The 16627-nt window shown below is 50.8% G+C and overlaps 1 protein-coding gene across 5 annotated transcripts in view; it reads left to right on the top strand.

The window, feature by feature from the left end:
- Positions 1 to 16627, top strand: part of SLC39A11 (solute carrier family 39 member 11) — a 156695-nt gene that overhangs the window by 84525 nt on the left and 55543 nt on the right. For 4 of the 5 annotated variants that reach the window (XM_081162810.1, XM_081162811.1, XM_081162813.1 and 1 more), the window contains one exon: positions 5649 to 5822. In XM_081162810.1, the coding sequence (XP_081018936.1) occupies positions 5649 to 5822 (174 nt within the window). Of the gene's footprint in view, positions 1 to 5648; positions 5828 to 6827; positions 9178 to 16627 lie in introns of those variants that run through there. The other variant, XM_081162812.1, reaches the window with a different exon arrangement.

Genomic DNA, 16627 nt, shown 5'->3' on the forward strand with positions numbered 1-16627 from the left:
ATAGATATTTGTTGTCTTCCATGGAGCCTCCTTGGTCTCTGAAGGAATATTTTCCCACCCTGGGTGACACGTGAGCCACACAGTCCGTCCTTGGAATGTTTCACCCCGAGGTAGGTGTGGGCTGCCTACAGGGTGCAGTGCCATCCGTTTGCCAGATTTCCCCCTGCCCGTGACTTGGACCCTACATTCCGCACAAGTAGGACCGTCAGATAAAACACAGGATGCCCAGTTAAATTCAAATCTCAAATGAACAATGAGTATTTTTTAGTGTAAGTGTAGCCCACACAGTATTTGAGACATGCTTACATGAAACACTTTTGCTATATCTGAAACTCAAATACAGCTGGGCACCCTGTTTTTTAATTTGCTAGATCCGGAAGCTCTGGCAAGGGGCCTGTCCGCACGAGCTCCTTTCTGCTCTCTGCTCTGGCCGCAGACCTGCTTGGCTTGTAGGAATCCGGGGTTATGGGAGGAAGAAGGCGGGGAAGCAAGGAAAGCTGTCAGAGACCCTCCGCCTTTGGAAACAGCGATGTTTCAGTATTGAGAGAGAAAAGTAGCTTTTGGGACCGTACCAGACCGTGGCACAAATGAAGCAGGGAACGTGTTTTTTAAGAAGGCACTGTGCTTTCTCAAGGAGTCTCAAGAAGGAATTTAAAAATGGAGATTGGCCTTGGCTGGTGTGGCTCAGTTGGTTGAGCCACCGTCCCATGCTCCAGGAGGTCACCGGTCAGGACACACGCCTGGGTTGCGGCCTGGATCCCTGGTAGGGAGCGTGCGGAGACAGCTGATTAGTGTTTCTCTCTCATCCATGTTTCTCTTTTTCTCTCACCCTCTCCCTTCCTCTCTCTCTAAAATCACTAAAAACATATATTTTTTTAAAAAAACCAGAGGCCGAAACTCCACCTTGGCCAGGTAGACACAGCTGTCTGACAGGGAATCGTATCTGTGGCTCCCAGCTAGGTGTCATTAGTCAGTGAAAAACGTAAGTGGATCACAGGAAAATTACCCCTGTCTGTGAGGAGTTAGCTAATCCTGTTATCATGACTTTAAAAGGCCTCATTGGGATAGAGGACCTTTCACAGACGAGGGAAAGAAAATGCCTGAAACTATGAAAAATACTCAACTTTACTTGTAGTCAAAGCAATGCAAACGAAGGGAAATAGCATTTCCCCAGTAAATGAACACATTTATTTCCAAATGAGAGATACCCAGGCTGACTGAGAAACCAGTGGATGAGAACCGGCCAATTCTGTCGCCGGGAGTATACACGGCGTGGCCTTTCTGGAAATTACTTAGGCAAACGCATCAAGGCCCTTTGATTGAGAGCTCAACTTCCTGAAACTTTGTCCACATTTCTGATTATTTAAATAAATTAGCCCGGCCAGGCGTGGCTGAGCGGTTGAGCGTCGACCTAGGATCCAGGTGATCGGGGTTCGATTCCCGGTCAGGGCACATGCCCGGGTTGCGGGCTTGATCAATGACTCTCTCGTCATTGATGTTTCTATCTCTCCCTCTCCTTTCCTCTCTCTGAAGTCAATAAAGATATAAAAAAAAAAATTAAAAAAATAAATAAAGGTTTTGCAGTGATCATTATAGGAAAAAAATAGCTGAAATGCCCAAGGGTTGAGAGTTTGTGAGTAATAATTTGTGGTGTTTGAAGTGCTTGTAAGGGGTTTTCGTTCTGTGGGGGAAATGCTTGTGGTATGTTTAGTGGGAACAGAAAGTCCACAGTTGTATATTCCACCTGAGATATGCACAACTGCCTGTAAAAGCGGGGAGGGAAATAACGCCAAACTCTAGCATTTGTTTCCCACGATATGACTATGTGTGGTTTAAATTTTCTCCTGCGTACTCTGAGGCTTTCCAAGGTTGCTTCAGTGTGCATTTCATAGCTTTATAATCGGAAATGAGGTTATTGGCAGGAGTATTATGTTCGGGGCACTTGCCCGATGGCACGAGGGACGGGATGGCCAGGCAGCCCTCCCTCCATCGACCACTTACACCCGTTGAACCTGTCAAATTGATGAGAGTTAAATGAATGCCCTGCTGTCGGTTTCATGCCCGGACTTCCCATTTGCAGCCTGTATATTGGCAGTTCGAGGGGGTCCTGGGGGATCTCAGGACGTTGCCAGGTACGTAGCCTTCGACGGCTCAGAGAAGCAAAGGAATTTCTCCATGAAAAGGCACCAAGGGCGTTATTTCCCTTCCCCTTTCCATTGTCTCTTGTTCAGCCACTTGCTGCATTACGTTGCCATCCCCAGCACTGCCGCTCCCAGTTCCCCACGATGAGTCACGGCCCAAGTGCCCAGTGGCTTCTAAAGATAGCATTTAATACAGAAATGTTGAGAGTCAGCATCCCCCCCTTGGAAATCCCCTTTTTTCTTTAAACCGCCGGGCTGTGGTCCTCACAGAAGATCAAAAGCCAAGAATTAATTTCTTTTGTTTTTCTCTCTATTTCAACTGATGTCTCTGTTTTTTGGGACATTGAGGCCAAAATTACTTTGAAGATATGGAAGGTGGGAAGGGAGCATTGGGTAAAAGAGGGGAATTTTCTCTCCTTTGTTTTCAGATGCGTATACCTGCATGTGCAATACAGCTCCACTGTGGTTCAATGTCAGGAAACCTGTTGTTGGGCAACAATTAGTTACAGACAAGCACATGAAAGATTTAAGGATTATTGGGCAGCTCCCCCAAGTCTTCAGTAGGAACTTCCCCTCACCTGCTAAGCTTTTTCTTGGGGTAGCCCAGCCCCTTGTACATGTTCCTCTGGTGTATATGAACCATGAGGCCATAAAACAAAGATTTAGTGAGTGAAGTCAAGACAGGAGCTTTCCCCCGTGGGTGCCCTTTGTGGGTGGGAGGGAGCAGAAAGAGTGCCCCCATGTGGCAAGAGCGAGGCACTGCAGCTTTTATCTTCTAGCTTCTGGAAAAGAGCGACTGTTGAAACTTGAACGAAAAGGAAATGGTTTCGCAAAGGAAAGGCTTAGAAATAAGCAGAACGCCGTTGAGCCATTAAAAACCAGAGGCACAGAGGCTCGGAAATCTCGGAAATATTTCTGAAATTTTAAGTGAAACAAGTGGAATATGAAACTGCACATTAAAGCATATAATCAATAGTAATGGCTGACGTTGAGTGTGGCTTTCACGTGCCAGGCACTGTGCTGAGTGCTTTACGTAGATTTCAGCCCTCACAACAACCTTACTAAGTAGCTATGATTATTAGACCCATTTTGCCCCAGTGGCACTGAGGCACAGAGACAGCGTTTGCCTGAAGCCTTATGGCTAATGATTCGACAGAGCCACCATTCCGTGTTGACAGAGCCAAGATCCCACGGCAGCCAGTGTGATCCAGCATCTGTTCCTGTCACCGTTCGCACTGACTGCAATTACGCAAAACATCAATGTACATTATCTTTGGGCAACGGTCTTTAATGCGGTTATGTTTGTAGCTCTACAGAAAGGACACAGTATGAGAGTTGTGGATAGGCTTAGAGACGGTCATGGGCTTTCGTTTCGGATATCTCTGAGCTGAGGGGCCCTCGGCCAGGCCTGGGAAGATCACCCTTGGCTCTTTCTTAAATTCCCACATGACCGTCAACAAGGGCCTCCTTGGGCCTTGGTTTCTCTTTCTGCCAGCGTTGATGCTAACCATTGTTGAGTAACTGTTTCATGTTGAAATTCAGCATAAATTATATAAAGGAAGTCATGCTAATCCCATGAATAATTAGAGAAACAGAACCCAATTCTCCGCAAGCATTGTCACACTCATGTGAATAATTGAATTTCTTCCCCCAAATTATCCAGATTCTCTGCAAAACAAGAAGGGAAAATATTAGTCAATGGCGCCTCCTCTTTCTCTGCTCTCGGTCGGCCTTTTGAGTTTGTTTGTGCCCACATAGTACACAGTAAACATGTATCGTAGCACACAGTGGGGTTTAGCTTTCAGAGAAGGTATTTTTCCAGGGATTTGAAATTTTTTGCAGTTAGCAGCCTAGGATTTGCTCATTTGTGCTAATTCAACCAGATAATCTCCAGTGACGTCTTGGGGATGTTTTTGAGGCTCTTGTGGCTGGTGATCTGTTAATTAGTGCTCCCGTATTCATTGGGGGCCTGAGCTCCCATCATTGGGCCCATGAGATTTGGCCCCATCCCACTGACAGCAACATCCTGTGTTCCTGGTGGCACTGGGCCCCGGGGGTTATGAAAACAAAGGTTAACACTGCATTTATCCAGCAAGGTGTTCTCATCTGAGGCCCTTGAATCGGTAAGATTTCAAAAATCATTTAAAAATCATCTGTCAATGTAGTATTATTTTTAAAAAATTTTTTTCTGGAGAGAAGATCACAGCTTCCAAAACCAGTTGCTGATCCAAATGGTTTAGGTCCCATGACCTAGAGACGGCAGGACTTATCACTCCATGGGGAGGGAGGGAGTCAAGCCCTGAGGGGAGGGGGCTCCCCCAGGCAGCAGGGTTCCTTTGCTATGGTCCCCTGACTTGTGCCCACGGACCCCTGTCTGCTTTCTCTCTGTGACACAATGTGTTGAGATACGGATCATGCCTCTTGTTTGGAGGAGAGGAAACGAGGAGGTCATGTGTCCCATTGGGTCACCCCGTGGTCCAGTGGGAAGAACGAGCCTTGGACTGGTCTGTCTGTCCTGCTGGGGTCCTTATTCTGCAACAGTGATATGGTGGCCCTCTGGCAAAGATGAAGTGGGGGACCCCAGGCTGAGCCCCAGCAGGCGGTACCCTTTTGTGTGGCTTCTTAGATGCCTGCGTTTGGATTTTAAAAGAGGCTCTTTGAGGAGGATCTGCTTTGAAGAGGTTCCTTTCTTCCCTCTGGAAAGAACTGCAGCCCTGGGTTCCAAGTTCCCGGGGTTAATAAGTATCTCCTGCTTACACTTAGAAACAGTGGGCCGGATGGGTTAAGAAACACTGTTTTCAGGTTTGTCTATGAGCGGGAATATGGTAGTTACGAGATTTTCGTGGAGTCTTTTCCATCTCCGGTGTCACTCAATGCCAGCTTACCGGACCCTCTCTGCCACCTCAACATCTTTGATGGACTGCGGGAGAGAAGAGCATGTGACAGCCACCACAGTTCACACACACAGCACTTGGGACTGTCTAAGCATTTCCATGCAGCCTCTCCTTTAATCCTTGCTGACGCCCTCTGCACTCGGTACTGTTATCCCGTTTTGTGAATCAGGAAACTGTGGCACAGCGATGTTAAACGGCTTGTGAGCTGCAGCCTGGTTCCAGACTCCATGCTTCCCATCACTACTCAGTATTGCTTCCCTAAAACAGGCATTTCCAGCATCTTCTTTCATCTTCTCTCCCCCTTTTAATACCTTTACATTGGGCACTGAATGTAGAGTCAGCAAATGTTTGCTGAATGAATGAATGAGTGAATGAAGAAGTGAGAGAATGAGGGAGTGAATGAATGAGTGAGTGAATGAATGAATGAGTGAGTGAGTGAGTGAATGAGTGGATGAAGGGACTGAGAAATGAAGGCCGCACAGAAGCTCGCGGGGCCCATTAGGAAGTTAGGAGGCAGCTGGTGTCCCGGCCTACAAGCTCCCCTGCCGCTGGCCCAGGCCCAGGTGCCGCTCATGCTCCAAGTCCACCCTCTCCCGCCCCTCTCCCGGCTCAGACAAGAGCGAGAACGGCGAGGCCTACCAGAGGAAGAAGGCGGCGGCCGACCTGCCCGAGCCGGCGGGCCCTGCTGTCCCCGCGCCTCCCCGAGGGAGCCCGGCCCCGCCCAGTGGCAGCAGCTGGCGGAGGATCACGCTGCTCATCCTGGCCATCACCGTCCACAACGTCCCAGGTGAGGTCCCGCCGCTGGCTGCCGGGCGGAGGGTGGGGAGGGCCTGGGCGATCGTGGTGGGGGTCTTGTTTTGGGGGCCAAGGTGGAGGAAGGGCGGATCTTTCTTGGCTCTGTTCTGGGGGTGACTTCTAGATGCATCACTGTGTGATAAAACTTCCGGCTCCAGTCACTTCAAACAGTTTTAGTCCTATTTCCAGAAACGAGTTCCTTTCTTTACGTATTTGCTGCCGAGTCGCCGGGCGCCCGACGCGCCGTTGCCTGACTGCTGCGGAATGAGCTTTCCGTAAACACGGGTGTCTCGTTCCGCTTCGTGCTCTTTTAAAGCACTGAACTCAGTGTGGTCGACACGGACGTTGGTCTTACCTGCTTCCTCCATGCGGGACCCCGTTCTGAAATGTCCTTACCAGCCCTTTCCTTTTCAGCATTTTTGGAGGAATTCGTTTTGTGTCTTTGGGTTTATTTTAATTGAAAACAATGTATTGGTGTTCTGTTTCAAAGAATAATACGTGTCTTATGTAGCATAACTAGAAAACACAGGTAAGAATAGAAAAGAATAAAGGTATTATGAGAAAATTAATTGGGGGAACCTGAGGAGCTCCTTGGGTTCCTTTTTGGCATTCCAGCTCTACTACTTACTCGCTGGTCTCTCTTGACAAGTTTCTTGGGGCTCACTTGGTTTTCTCATCTGTGAAGTGGGGGTAATGCTGCTACTGAGGTAACTGGGATATTCTTTATGAAATAAGCTACACTTATTTTCGTAAGTAAAGAGAATGCTATATGTATGCATGTGTGTGATAAATAAGATGCTATACATGTACCCTGTTGCTCCTTATAAAGATGCCTGTGTTCGCAGCGAGGACCCACCCAGGTAGTCCAGGGTCCTACTCCACCCCCAGATGATCTCGGCCAGTCCCATCTGCAGGCTTCTTTGTCACGAAAGGAGCCTTCACAGGTTCTGGGGTTGTTGGTGGCGCGAGCCTGGGCATTCTCTCTACCCAGGCCCAGTCCCCGCGTGCTCCGGGGGCAGCTTTGGAGGGACAGCGCTCAGACTCCGCAGGAAGGAGCCAATGGCCGGAAAGAACTTACGGATGCTTCATTTTCCTGGGACAAAGACCGAATGGAAAATTTTATTCGACACAGACCTTTCCAGGGAAAACACTGATGCAACAGCCTCTACTTCCCGTTGCTTTGCTCCCAGAAACTGGAGGAGTTTGCTCCACAGCCAGAGACCCAGGCTCAGTTAATGAGTAAACTGAGCCCCACTCAAAGGCATAAATCGTGGTAATAAAATACATCGATGATACTAGAGGCTGCCGCCTCCTGGGGCCTTTCGCAGTTCCCGGCGTGAAGTGCTTCACGTATATGATTTAGATATTTGTGTATCTCTTTTATGTTTTAGAAACTGCCACCCAGAGGGGTTAAATTAGACCGAGCTCAAGGTCACCCAGGCAGGTATGGGTGGAACTGATAGACGCTCCGTCTCCACGTTGCCCCCAGTCTACCTCCTGCTTTGCGAGCTCGCTTCCTTTCTTCCTTCCGGCGGATCGCAGAGGTTTTCAGAGACGGCTATGGAAAAATTCAGGACATGCGTCTCGCTGTTTGCAGCTTGTCACAGGAAATGCTCCTGTCTGCGGCACCACACTGGGGCGTCGGCATGATGGGCTCTGCAGAGGCGGCAGGCTCGGCTCAGCAAGAGTTAGGTGGGGGGTGGGGGACCTGGACGGAGCCTCATCCACGAACAGGACCTACCACTGTGGGCGCTCTGCGGATCTGCGTAGAAATGAGCCCCCTGCAGCCCCCACACACCCACCGCCGCCACCAAGTGAGGATGGTCCCGGACCCAGAGATCCTCAACCCTTTACCCACCTCAAGGGGAGTGACGTGAGAGATGGAACAGCACAGGATTCCACATCAGGAAGGCCAGGCCTTGGATCCTGGGTGGCCTTGGGTAGCACTGTGGGAGCCTCGCTTTTCCCAGCTGGACAGTGGAGGTAACTTCGATCTTTCAGTTCAATTTTAAGTGAGGTGACAGTGATGGCTGGCAGCCAGCAGGGACACTCACCCTGTTATCTGCTGTGAAGTGCATATCAGATGCCTACAACTCACTGGGACCTGAGAAATGTTCATCACCTCCTCCCTCCCCCTTGGCCTTCCCTTTGTTTCGATCCGTTCGCTTCTGGTCTCAGTGAAACATCTCTGATCACTTGAATTTTCACCTCCAGCAGGTTCCTCCAGAAGACGCTTCTCATTTCCTCCAGGATTTGGAAACCCTGTAATATTCCCCTCTATAATTACCTGCGTCCCAGTGGGAAGCCTGACATGATAATTAGCTCGGGCTCCCGTCTAGGGTGCCATTCCACTCAGCCTAGCGTGTTCCCTGGGCTCGCCCCGCTCCGCCCCGCAGCAGAGGCTGGGAGCTCCCTCCTGAGTCACGCTGTTGGGTCTGAGCGTGAGGATCGGCACAGGCGCCCGGAGGCTGCAGTCACCACTCTGGGGTCACTGGAAAAGTGATGGGGCCCCGGCCAGGTGGCTCAGTCAGTTGGAGCGTCGTTTTCTACACCGCAAGGTTGCGGGTTCGATTCCCAGTCAGGGCACATGCCTAAGCTGTGGGTTTGATCGCCAGTTGGGGCACATGTGGGAGGCAACCGATTGATGTTCCTCCTTCACATCAGTGTTTCTCTCTCTCTCTCTCCAAAAATCAATTTAAAAACAACATATCCCCTGGTGAGGATTTTAAAAGAAAAGAAAAGAAAAGAAAAACCTGACAGGTCAACTTTGAGATTATTTCATCTCCCACCACGGGCTCGACACACAATGCCCGTGCCCCTCTCTCTGGCCTTCGGGTCCAGTGAGCGGTGTCCTGAGGCTGCACCGGGATTGGGGCTCACATCCAGACTCATCCCCTGTCTACCAGATCCTGCCATCCTCTACCTACACGTAAATCAAGGAAAAGAATTAAAAAGGGAATTTGAACACATTTCTGTATCAGGACTCAAAAGTTCCCAGTACCTCCCAGTTGTCTTTCTAACTATGGCCAGGCGGATATTGGCTTGCTCAGGGGGCATCGCTCAGCAGTCTTGTCATCATGTCTGATGTTGGGGGGCTTTAGGGGGAAGAGCTGCTCCAAGGAAGACCCCTCCTCCTCTCCTCTGGGTACTGCGTTAGCTGCAGAGAGATGCACCCATCCCCCAGCCAGGCGACATAGCCTGTCTGGGTCAGCTCAGCCCCTCAGAGCAGCTTCTCCACACTCAACTCAGGCTTTGACCACAGGATATCCTCTGTCAGGGGAACATCCCCATGGCGTTCACTGTGAAGCTGGTGCCAGGGGCACTGCCCAGTTCATCCCCCGCCCCGTGCTCCTGAGGGAGGCGATGCGCTGCCCGGCAAAGGCCGCGTCCCTCGTGGAGACCAGTCTTCACTCACTGGGACACCTCGTTGTCTTACCTGCTGCCGGACACGGAGCCCTGCGGGCCGCTGAGATGCGAATGAAGCGCATCCTTACAGTCAGCTCTCCGCATTCCCCTCGCATCTCAGCCCCTTGACTGCCCTCCGATCCCTTTCACAAGGAGGGAGCTCGTTAATCTGTCGGCACAAGTGGATTTATTCCTTCGCCGCCAGCTTCCCTCCTCTTGTTTCCTGGGCACGGGCTCTGTTTCTGATCCGGATACCTGGCCGCAGCAGTGCTTTCTCTGGCTAAGGTGGAGCCTGGAGACGAGGTGGGGGTGATGGGGTGCCCTGATTACTCAGCCACGCAGCCGACCGGTGCTTTCTGGAGGCTTTATACATTCCCTGTCCACGGAAATGTCATGCACACACATTATTACGTCACCACGTGGGAATTCCAGAATCCCACGTGATCCACACCGGCTTTGCGATGACCTGTGACCGGAGCTTGACTTACCTTTCCTTCACCGTCAAGAGAATTTTAGCTTTTCCAGAACTTTGATGAGTGAAAGTACCTGGCGCCTTTGCTGGTAGGACAGCTCACCAAGGAGCCACGTCACCTGCTACCAAGCCTCCCCCCCCCCCCCCCCCCCCCGCCAGGGGAGGTGGCCTCCTCTGTTCAGAAGCTGTAGCAGATGACAAGTTTAGTCAGCTGATAACACGTGAGATGCATCCTCTATAACAGGCCCAGCTCATTCGGATTCACATGGGCTAATTTTAGTGCACATTAATTACGGATTTCGTAAGTCCCTGTTTATTCCACTTTGTCTTCATTCCCTTGGTAGCTGTTACGGCGTGGAGGCGAAAAGAATTAAAATGTTCCTTGTGTTCTTCAAGTAAGAATGAAGGATGAATTCTGAAATCACAGCTCCGTTTCCCCCCCCTTCCTGCGATTGAGTCCGATGAGTGAGACGACACCTGACTGTACTTCTAGGGCCATTCCTCCCTTTTCAAGGCGGCGGTCACCAGGTGAGCTCCCCGCCGGGCACACAGGTGTCGTGACCTATACAGCTTCCGTTGCTTTTGCCTCCCGCATTCTTGTTGACACGGAGACCCGTCCAGAGGTGACACACTCGGCGTCGGGGGTCAGGAGAGGAAAGGAAAAGACAGGCTGCTCTCTGCAGAATACATGGGGTCGACTATCTGCAAGTTCAGTCTGGGCAAAGCCCCTGGGGAGCTTGTGATGGACCCATGCTTCCTCCAACACTTAAGGTTTCCAAGCCACTTCCAGCCCCGCCCCCCGCCCCCGGTCCTTCAGGGGTTTGGTCCTTCAGTGGTTCAGCCCGTCGGAGAATTGACATGCCCTTGGCCTGAGTTTTTTGCATATCGCCTGCCCAAAGGGGCAGGGCCCCATCCTCCAGGGCCGGAGCCTCCTCAGCTGTCATCTGCCTGCTCTTGCAGTGGCTGGTAGCTGTATACATTCAGTCCCATTTCTGTTTGTTTTGGACCTTGTGCCAAAGCTTGCCACGCCCCAGCATCCTACCAATTACTAGAGCACGGTCACTCCGCCTGCCTTCGAGCTCCTCCGGCCACTTCTCGTCTTTCCTAACCCTGCAAGTGGCCCTCAGCAGTTGGCTTTTGCAGACAGCCCATCCCGGGGCTCAGGCTCCACTCTCAGCCTCATAGACCATTGGCTCCGCAAACCAGCTATTGCATATTGCACATGGCACTCAGAAGAGGGCGTGAGCCCAGCCGGTGTGGCTCAGTGACTGAGCATCCACCCATGAACCAGGAGGTCACGGTTGGATTCCCGGTCAGGGCTCAGGCGTGGGTTTCGGGCTCGATCCCCAGTAGGGGGTGTGCAGCAGGCAGCCGATCGATGATTCTCGCTCATCATTGATGTTTCTTTCTCTCTCCCCCCTTCTCCCTTCCTCTCTCTGAAATCAATAAAAAACCAACCAACCAACCAAAAAAACCCGAGGGCTTGAAAATGAACCAACTCCCTTGTTCTTTGCAATTCTGCTCCAGGAAGGAAGAGCAAGGAGGGGAATCTCAACAGACCCGCCTTAGCGATACGCTACCGAAAGAATTTAACTAGAAAATAACTCACAGCTCAGGAAGACAGTGACATTTGGAAATTGCCTTTGAATTACAGCAATTTAGACAAGCCCAGATCCCCATTTCCATGGACCAGTGAGAGTCGGGAATCAGAAACTGTCATTTCTGTCATATTTTGCAAATAACCGACTGTGTGATTGTGTGTATGTCAGTTTCTCCAAGTTGTGATTTTTCTAATTGCTCCCCCACCCCCCGCCCCCCTGCTTCACAGGTGCCATGAGGATAAAGTGCAGTTGTGGCATGAGCCTGCTCGACAATTAAAGCCACCAGGTAAATAGCAGTTGTCCTGATTATTGGACACAGCAGTTAAAAGGCCCGACGGTCGGCGCCTCCTGCTTCCAAATTCCATTTCCTTTCAGCCGCAGAGCTCAGCCCTCCTCAGCCCTCTTTAGCTCTGATTAGAGTTCAGAGCTGTCCTTTCCAGAGACCTCCTTCATTTGTTCCCCTTCTGTATGTTCTCTGAAACCCTTCCTGGCGCAGAGATGTCAGGGAAGAGGTGGGGTCAGGCGGATGGGGAATCTAATCTCCGAATCCTGTTTTCCCCGCAAATCCACTCTTCTTAAATGTCAGTACAGCGATATAGGCATTTGCTCCGCTGTGCTTTTAATCACATGCTTTTCTCCAGCAAAGCCGTTTGTTTATGAAGTCAGTAAGTCACAGTGGCGTCTTAGCTTTCCCCCTGTGCCCTGGTCTCTGGAGTCAGCTCCCCTTTCATTCTAGAGCCACATAGGACCTTGCCGCGGGGCGTGCGGCTTGCGGGAGAAGCCGGCTCATGGTCTGAGTCACCGACCCCTCCAGAGGACAGAGGAGTAAACCCAGGGGAGGACAGTGGGCAGGTGGAAGCCCAGGCACAGGCACGAGGACCTGGGGCACGTGGGGTGTGTATGGGCTTTGGCGAGGATCCTGGGGCCATGAGGGTCGTGGTCCTTGGGCTCTGCCCTGGGAGGGCCCAGCTGCCCTACCCTGACTTGACTGGTCCCTGAGGACTCCCGATAAGCCTGGGTTTTGCCTCCCGGTACTTCTGAAGAGTGCCCCGTTGCTTAGAGACAGGAGAGGGTGCCTGGAGTGAAGATAAGGTTGCCAAGGAAACCCAGCCACAAATTCCCTTGTTTTTCTTCAGGTTGCTGGACAGAAGAGTAAAGGATTTCTGCTCTGATAGCTGGGGAAAAAGTCTCTCCTTTTCTGTGTGTGTTTTAAGCAAATTGATATGTTGTGCCGGACACATCCAAGCTAGTACCCGAGTTGACAAAAACAGGAGTTGGGTTTTGGGTTTTTTGTTTGTTTGTGTGTTTGTTTATATCAGGGAGCACTTTCTGATGCAGACAGAATTAAGCAGCCGTTTAATCCTGATTTGTTTTCAGATGTGTGGACTCCAGAACTCAGCCCCCCTCTATTGCATAACTCAGCTTTATCGAATTCCGAGTTTTCACTTATGGCCCCAATCTCTCTTTGTGGCGGAGGGTTTTGTTTCTGGAGTTTGACCGCAGCAGCATTTTTCTTTCTCCGTCTATGGTTATTTGCTCGTTTCAGATGGTAGTGATCAATAAACCTAGACACCCTCCTCCTAACTCTGGTGTGTGTGATTCAGAAAAAAATCCTTTCCACCATCACTCACCCTTGAGGGCGTCCTTGGCGAAGCCACGAGGGTTCATGTCTTCCCCGTGCTGAAGTATCGGTGGACGGAAGCATCGAGGGGGCCACATCCAGGAGCTGGGTCTTCCTAACAACTTACTTTGGTTCCCAGATGACCTTTCGGCTATAATAAAATTCTCACTGTAACTCGGAAGACAGTTTCACAGTCCAGAAGGGAAAACAGGCAATGCTTCTTTTGCAGGGGACAGTTTCTCCTGAGCCTGTCCTTTCTAACAAGAAACAGACCCGCTGTTATTACGATTCTGCGTATGTCCTGTCACCCGACTACACTGTCTGTCATCTGCCCTCTACTGTCGCCCAAGGGACGTCACAGGAGCTATTTCTTTTCTGGCTTCAGATTACCTGTTGCTAATTGAAGGTGAGCCGGCATGTCTGGGCTGTGGTGTCTCACCTGGAGTCCTCCACCTTTAGCACGCGTGGAGGCCCAGGGGGAACCCAGGGCCGGGTGTGGGTTTGGGTTGAACTGTGTGCGGCACAGCATGGAGGAGCAGCAGGCGGTGTACTCTCTGAACACCGAGATGGAGGCGTCCTCTCTAAGTTCATGCCTGGAGCGGACCACCATCCTGTTTCATTCCTTGGAGCCAGTGTTTTGACTTGACTACGATTTCCCTTCTCTGAGTCCCCAAGGACAGAAGAGAGCCCATGCCCTTGAGCTTGCGGAAAGAACCCCCGCATGCTGGGCTGGAAGCTAGAATATGGACCAGTGGCTAAGATGACTGGACCCTGTGGACTGGAGAAAGGAGGCCCAGGTGTCATAGGCTACTTTATGTTGTGGAAGGACCACCTGGTCCTCGGGTCTGCAGAACAAAGGACAAGGGACAGGGGAACAGGTGCCAGCGCAGTATAAGGAGTAATGTTTTCACAGAATCGACTGAAAATGAAATACTCCTGTTTGTCTTGGGGGTGGTGACGTTGTCACCCACACAACCACTGTCTTTGGGCGCTCACTGTGCACCAACCTGCTCTTAACACGTTCCAGGGAAACGAACCCCAGGACCTGCCACAGTCACCCATTCCTACATCTGACAGACTACAGACGGCTCCCAGGAACCCTGGAAGTCAGAAAACTCTCACGATACAGCTAATCTCTTCCTTCCCCAGACCAGCGTTTGCAAGGAACTAATCACTTGTTTATTAGTTGATCAGAAGTCAGTTTTTCTTTTGGCAAATGAACTTTGTTCTTCACCTCTCTCTCCATAAGCTCAGGCTGGGCCGTGGGGCATGAAATCTAATCTCTGCTACGGGGAAAGGATTATTTATTTGCACGCTTCCCTGACATCCATTAGGCGTCTCCGAGCATTAGTTTGGGATGACGGGCTTCGAGGCTGCTCTGTGGACACGTGGGGCTTGTTATGTCTCACACGGGCCTTCTCCAGGCGCAGCTATGAGGGGAGAGGGACTGGGACCCCCACCCCGCCCCCAGCTGTAATTAACCCACCATCTGCAGGCCTGGATCACCTCCATCAGCCTGGAACCGGTCCCCGACCCCCGTTGCTTTCCTTAATGCGCTCGCTTCGCTCTCATAGGTGATTTGCCACTGCTCCCCAAGCTAGAGCGCCGCCGCTTCCCGAACGCTGCGCCTCTAATTAAGAAAGGGAATTGGATGTGCTCTTGCCGAGCTCCTTTTACTTTTTGTTGCTTTCTCCCTGGCACAGGGACCGGGGTGGGAAGGAAGAGCAAAAGAACAGCGAAGTGATGTTTAAAAAGCGCACTCTCTGCTGCCGCCAATGACCAAAGCCATGCCTGGGAGGTCACTCCTGTGAGAGGTGGAGGAACCCCCAAGTTCAGATCCAGCCTGGGGAGCACAGTCATGGAAACAGACGGCACTCTGCCGCCGGGCGGCTACCTGCAGGAACTTTTCTCAGCCCGCGGACATGTGGGCAGGCGACCTTGAATGAAGCATGTGGGACTTTGCAGACCAACGTATAACCCGCTCCCTCCGTGGGCTTCCTGACATCCCAGTTAGGATGAGAGGTTGACTGCATATACAGAATACCCGTAACAGTGGCTTCGTTTGTCATTTCAAAGAAGCCCAGCCCTGACCAGTGTGGCGCAGTTGGTTGGAGCGTCCTCCCAGGCACTGAAAGATTATGATGCCGAATGTGCAGTAGCTCCGCTTGTTTCAGGTAGAGGAAAGGGATGGCTTATTAGGTTAAAAAATCTAGTTTTTTAGACTACTTTGAACGGAATTCAATTTTATTACTTCAAAGTACAAACTAACAGGTCCCGGTCCCACAGTGGACCGGAAGAGAGCGCTGTGTCAGTCAGGACTCTCTGGTTGCAAGCGACAGAGGTCAGCTCTGGCCCGCTTAATCCAGTCGGGGAGCTTACCGGGAATATCAGAAGTAACCCAGAGAATCAAGTGGCAAGTGGGTACAGCTCAGAAACCAGTCGCAAGGCGTCCAAAATCGACAGTGATCGATGTGAGCTGAGGCTTAGACAGTTTCCTCAAAGGGCCGACAGAATGGCTCCGGAACAGGCGCTTCCCGCCCCATGTCATTCGGCTCAAGGCTCAGTTCTGGAAGAGAAAATTTGACTGGCCTAGTCTGGTGGGGAATTTCTCAAAGGAAAGCCTAGTGCTGTGTCCAAAAAGAGGGGTTAGGGATGCTGAGCTTATAAAGAACTAAGATCCCTGCCCCCCCCCCCCCAACACAGTGTCTCTTTAAATCATTACACACGACGGAATTATAGGAGCAGACTGTGTGTTTATCGTTGCAATTTTTATCCATGTATCACAGAATAGTAGAGTTTACCATAGAAAGGGGGCCTTGGAAATTATTCAGTTCACCCTAATGGACTCACTCTACAGATCAAGGGACTGGGTGCTTTCCAAGGGTCCATGTCTGGATAATGGCAGACGGGGGACCTTCTGCAGGTGTTGGGCACAGTGTGATGTTCCCGCCCCTCCGCCCCTCTGCGCCCCACTCATCAGCACGTGTCCACTTGCTGCTTGAAAGCACGTCTCCTTCTCGTGTGGTTGGCCATTCCTCTTGCGATCTTACAGACGCAATTCAGGTGTTGAGGCATCTTTATGACAGATTGTATCCAGCCCTAGACTCTAGGTCCTAAATCATTCATGTTCACATTAATTTTCACTGTGGCTCTGATTCGAAACAGCAACCAAAATGCCTGGGATACAGTGGTGCTAACTTCAACTTGAGGAAGACGCTGAAGGAAAGTGTCTGCCAGCCCATCACATTGACGACCCGGTGCTTGGCTTCCCTCAGAAGTGGCCTCCAGTAAAATTAAGGTGACCTTGGGAATCAGCTTTCTCTCCAAACATAGTATGTTTAGTTGCTTTTTTTTTTTTTCCTGGGCAAAGTCTGGGCTGAGGAAAGAGGCACTTTATTCAGTGGCCCATTAAGCTGGCTGGTAGAAATACTAACTCTCTCCAAAGCCTGGGATTGTTAGGCAGCTTTGGTGATAGAATTTTTATTGTGGATGTAATTTCATTGCTTTAGAGATACAAGACTTTGCTTTAGATCCAATATATTTTAGGGCAAAATAAGGCTCTTTCATCTAATAGCGTCGGCTAAATTCATCTCCCCGAGCTAGTTGAGTGCAAGAGAAAATGGGTGACGTGGCCTCCGAGCCCTGAGAGCTTATCATCGCCTCCGTGGTGGGAAGATAAGAGGAAAAAAATTGTGTGT

This window comes from Miniopterus schreibersii (genome assembly GCF_964146895.1).
Source record: "Miniopterus schreibersii genome assembly, chromosome: 16".
NCBI classification, from domain to species: Eukaryota; Metazoa; Chordata; class Mammalia; order Chiroptera; family Miniopteridae; genus Miniopterus; species Miniopterus schreibersii.